This window comes from Terrapene carolina, unplaced genomic scaffold (assembly GCF_002925995.2).
Source record: "Terrapene carolina triunguis isolate 2854851 unplaced genomic scaffold, T_m_triunguis-2.0 Scaffold30931, whole genome shotgun sequence".
NCBI classification, from domain to species: domain Eukaryota; kingdom Metazoa; phylum Chordata; order Testudines; family Emydidae; genus Terrapene; species Terrapene triunguis.
This window is the reverse complement of record NW_020695282.1, coordinates 5,868-10,205: the sequence shown is the minus strand read 5'-3', so window position 1 is coordinate 10,205 and position 4,338 is coordinate 5,868. Positions and strand designations below refer to the sequence as shown.

General features: G+C 64.8%; 1 protein-coding gene across 1 annotated transcript; it reads right to left on the bottom strand.

Moving 5' to 3' along the window:
* Positions 1-3: 3 nt before the first annotated feature.
* Positions 4-1,639, bottom strand: LOC113409198 (F-box only protein 46-like; the record flags this gene model as incomplete). Its single annotated transcript, XM_026662865.2, has 1 exon — positions 4-1,639. A coding segment is annotated over exon 1 (1,464 nt), but the record flags the coding sequence as incomplete, so codon positions are not given.
* Between the last annotated feature and the right edge of the window lie 2,699 nt (positions 1,640-4,338).

Here is a 4,338-nt window from a genome sequence, read left to right as displayed (position 1 = left end):
CGGCTCCAGCCCGGGCCCATCCGGCCACTCCACGCCCCCCTCGCCGTTGTTCTTGCTGTCCAGGAGGGAGCCGGCAGCCTCCCGGGTGTCCTCGGGCCGGGGGGGCTGGGCGTGAAGGAAGAAGAGCTGGCCGGGGGGTGGATCCTCGCAGGCGGAGCACAGCCCGTCCGGGGTGGGGGTCCCCACCGTCAGACACACCGTCTCCTCCTTCATGTTCTTGGTGCTGTCCTTGCCGAAGAAGACGCACTGATCCACCACGCCCGTCACCACCACGTCCACGTGGAAGCCGGCCACGCAGTCCCGGGGCGTTGCCGCTGGCCCCCCCAGCTTCTCCCCGGCCCTGCCTTCAGGGACAGCGTCCAGCTTGCCCGGCAAGGCCTGGCTCTCGCCGCAGTTCATCTCCAAATCGGGCGGCTCGCTGGCCCCGTCGCCCTTGGGCGCGGCACTGGACAGCAGGAAGTCCACATTGTTGGGCAGGGAGTCGCAGGAGGGGCTGATCAACTGGTAGAGGTCGCAGGTGATCTTGTCCTTGGCATGGGCGCCGGAGCCGGTGGCAGAGCCCCCAGTGCCGCAGCTCATGAACATGCAGTTGGGGCGGGCGCCGGAGCTCACCTCGGGGGGCGAGCGGGGGTCCCGGCTGCTGGAGATGCGGAAGGCGATGCGCACCTCGCCGGGGCTATGCTGGGAGTTGGCCACACACTCGGCCGCCTCGACGCTCCGCTCCTCCTGCTGCGACTCGAAATGGGCCACCGCCTCGGCCACCCGGCTGCAGTCCTGGCCCCCACCTCCGCCCGCCACTTTCTTCTCCCCGTCCGCCTGCTCCTGATCCGCGGAGAGGAACACCACGGGGGAGGCCGGGGCCGCGGGCGCCCCCCCGGGGCAAGGCCGCGAGTAGCTCTGCAGAGCCAGCGCCGTCCGCTGCTCCACCAGGGCCACCATCTCGGCCACGGAGAGCAGGTCCGTGTCGCCGCCCGGCTCGGCGTGGGCCTCCGGGCACAGGTACACGTCCTCCGCCTCCTTGCTGCCGTCCTTGTCCTTCCCCGGGCACGGCTTGCCCTTGCTGGGGTCATGCGAGCGCCGCCGGCGCTTGGCCTTCGAGCTGTCGCTCCCCCATTTGCCCTTGACCTTCATGGTGCTGGCGCGGCTGCCGCTGCTGCACTGGTGGGCCACGAAGAAGGCAATTTTCTCCTTGGTGTTGCCTGGCTTGATGACGTACCAGGTGTCCAGCAGCACCCGGCCCTCCTCCCCCTGGCTGGGGCTGGGGGAGACCAGGGGAGGCGGCGGGGCCGGGGCGGGCGGGGTGTTCTCGGAGCAGGCCTCCCCGCTGTCCTCCCCCTCCTTGGTTCTGCAGGCGAAGTCCCCAAAGGGCTTCTTCACCGGGCTGCCGCCGCACGGCTTGTTCTGGGAGTAGGTGCCGAAGGGCCGCGGGCACCACAGCTGGATGTGCGAGAAGGTGTTCTGATCCATCCCGGGCTCATGGCACAGGCGGTGCCCCCCTAGCTCATGGCGCTCTGGTGCCGGACGCCGAGATCTTCACCGGCTCGGAGCCACCTGGGGAAAGGGAGAGACAGACACTGATCAGCGAGGCTGGCTGGAAACGAATCGCTCTGCCAGCTTGGGAACCAGCCCGGGGGTTCGCCCACCCCGGACTCAGGGACGTAGGAGTACGAGCCTCCACTGGGGATGTCTCCTTTCGAGAGGCGGCTATGATGGAACAAGCATGCTAGGGGAAGCGGGTCGGGGGCTTCCATTCGCCCAATCTCCTGAGACGAGGAGGAGGGGGCAGCCGGCCAAATGGAAAGGCAGTAAGTTCCTAAGGGGTCAGAGGGAATACATGCTCTCACGGTGTGCCGGGAGCCTGCGGAACTCTCTGCCACAGGACACCGTTAAGGCCAAGAGCAAAACAGGATCGGTCGCTACCATGCGGAATAAACAGTGCCCGGAGCTAGAACAGCAAATCCTAGAACCCTAATCGCCTGGAGCTTGGGAAGGGACCTGACCGCCCTCAAGCCTTGAAAAGAAGAGGGCTAGGGAGGGATCTGTGGGGCAGGGAAGCCTGGGTCGCCCCCAACAAGTTTTTTTCACCCTCCTCAGCAGCAGCTTAGGGACGCATCTGCGGGGGGACACATTAATTTTAACCCACATGAACATCAATGTGATCTTCAAAATAAAGAGCCTTCATGAGAAGCTCCAGACTCCTGTGAACAGACACGACCCCTGGCGGACGGGCACAAGCGCACGTAGGTGCAAAGGGGGAACGATCCATGCAGCGGGCACACGGAGGAAGCCCGGGATTCTGGCTGCGGGATCTGCCTACCACGCGGGCATGAGAAAGCTGGCAGAGTCTCTCTGCAACAGCGGGGGCCAGAGCTCAGGGGAGCAGGTGGGAAAACCTGCAGCTGGCTCTGTGCCTCCCAGACACGCTCCCTTCCCCAGCCTGTGTGATTGCTGCCTCTCCCAGGGAGAGAGACCTCGACTCCCGCGGTCCCGGGCCGGCCTGCACAGTCGGTGAGGCAGGACGGAAACCGATCACGCCGCAGCATACCGGGAAACCTCGCTCCCCCCATCCCAGGCCTTCTCCGAGCGCAGCCTGCTGCGGCGCGCAAAAACCAACTCCCCGCCGCCCACCCTGGCCCAGCGCGCCAGCCACGGGGCGTCCCAGGCTCGATCCTGCCTTCTCGGTGTCACGCCTGATTCGTACCGAGGCTCCGGACTGCAGCTCGGTGGGTCAGAGACTGGGGGCCGCCTGGCAGCGCTAAGAGAATGGGCCACATGCACCCCTCTGTCTCAAGCGCTCTCACCTCCCTCCTGCTGACTCCCACCACCGTCCCCTCTCTCTCACAGCCACTCTCGCGCTGTGCCAGGCCTTTGCCACGCTCTGCCGCTGCTCCAGCACGGGGGGCTGCCAAGGCTCCCCATACGCAGCTGGGAGTGGGCGGATCCACTCCCTCATCGTTTGGGTGGGTCAGTCCGTCCCCCAGCAGCCATCGCGCGCTCCCCCGGCAGCACGGTCACTGACCCCTCGTCGCCTGGGCCACCCCCTTCAGGCACAGAGGGCAGGGAATTCACTAACAGAAAGACGGGTCTTCGTGCCCTACCGAGCACCAGGGTAGCAGTTGGCCGGATCCGGACCCCTGGGGAAGCTGGTCCGTACGAACCAGCGCGGCCTGGGAGCACTCAGACAGGTGATGGGCACAAGCACACAATACCACGTCGAGATCACGCCCCCTGGGCCCGTTCCCCAGCTCCGGAGCACCAGCGCTTCGGGCCACGGCACACGATGCCCACCCTTCCTCTGTCTGCGGGGCTGTAATGTACAAAACAGGACTGGGAGCCATCAACCCTCGCAGCCCAAGTTACCGAACCGAAGCTCCCTTGCAATGAGCACTTTGCAGGGATTAACAGCTAGGAAGATGCCCTCCTATCCTACCCCACACATGCTGCCCGCCCCATCTCCCTGCGCTATGGGGCCTTTCACCCTCCACAAGTCCCCATGGCGCCTCTCAGGTCAAGTCCTGGTCTTGGTTCCATGCAGTACACATCACCACTGAAATGCAACCGCCTCTGGGGCGGAACATGGGAGCTGTTTAACAGCACACAGCCACAGGATAGACGTGTGGGACAGGAAGTGAAGTATCCCCTATCAAACTGAAACGGCAGGACAAGCTCCCGGAGGCACAAGTCTGAATTCTGCACAGACGCTGGGGTTAACCCTTCCACTTTGCGCAAAAAGTGCAATGGATTTTTCTTTTCAATGGCCACGGTCTCCGTTTTAGGTATTATCAGAAAGATGGTGTCTCCGGCAGCCCGGACTGCCAGGGGAGAGCCCCCTACTGAGCCCCCGCCCTGCTCCCTGAAGCACAGCGCCCCCTAGCACCACGCTGGGACATTGGGGTCAGCCCTGACTGCCGGGGAGAGCGCCAGCCACCATCCCCTACCCACGGACTAACCAGACTAACTTGTGACCCCCGCTCTGGGGTCAAGAGGCCAGACGGGGCTGAGGCAGGAATTCAGGCCCAATGAGAATGTACCCCAAATCTCATGCCCACAGTCTGCCCCTGGAGAAGCGCCATGGGGCCCAGGTCCAGAGTCTGCCCCCACTGACCCCAAAGCCTGGGGCAGCACCGGGGCTCATGCCCACAGCCTGCACCCCACCTACCAGGAGGCATTCAGGTATGAAGGACGACTGCATCCCTTCCTCTGCAACCTAAAGCCCCCGGGGAGGCGAGACAGAATCACAGGCCGCGCCCTCAAGGGAGGACAGGCTACAGTGCCCCCTCCCTGATGCCACCTCTTCCCATTCGGCCACAACTGAGCGCAGCACAGCCAGGGACCCCT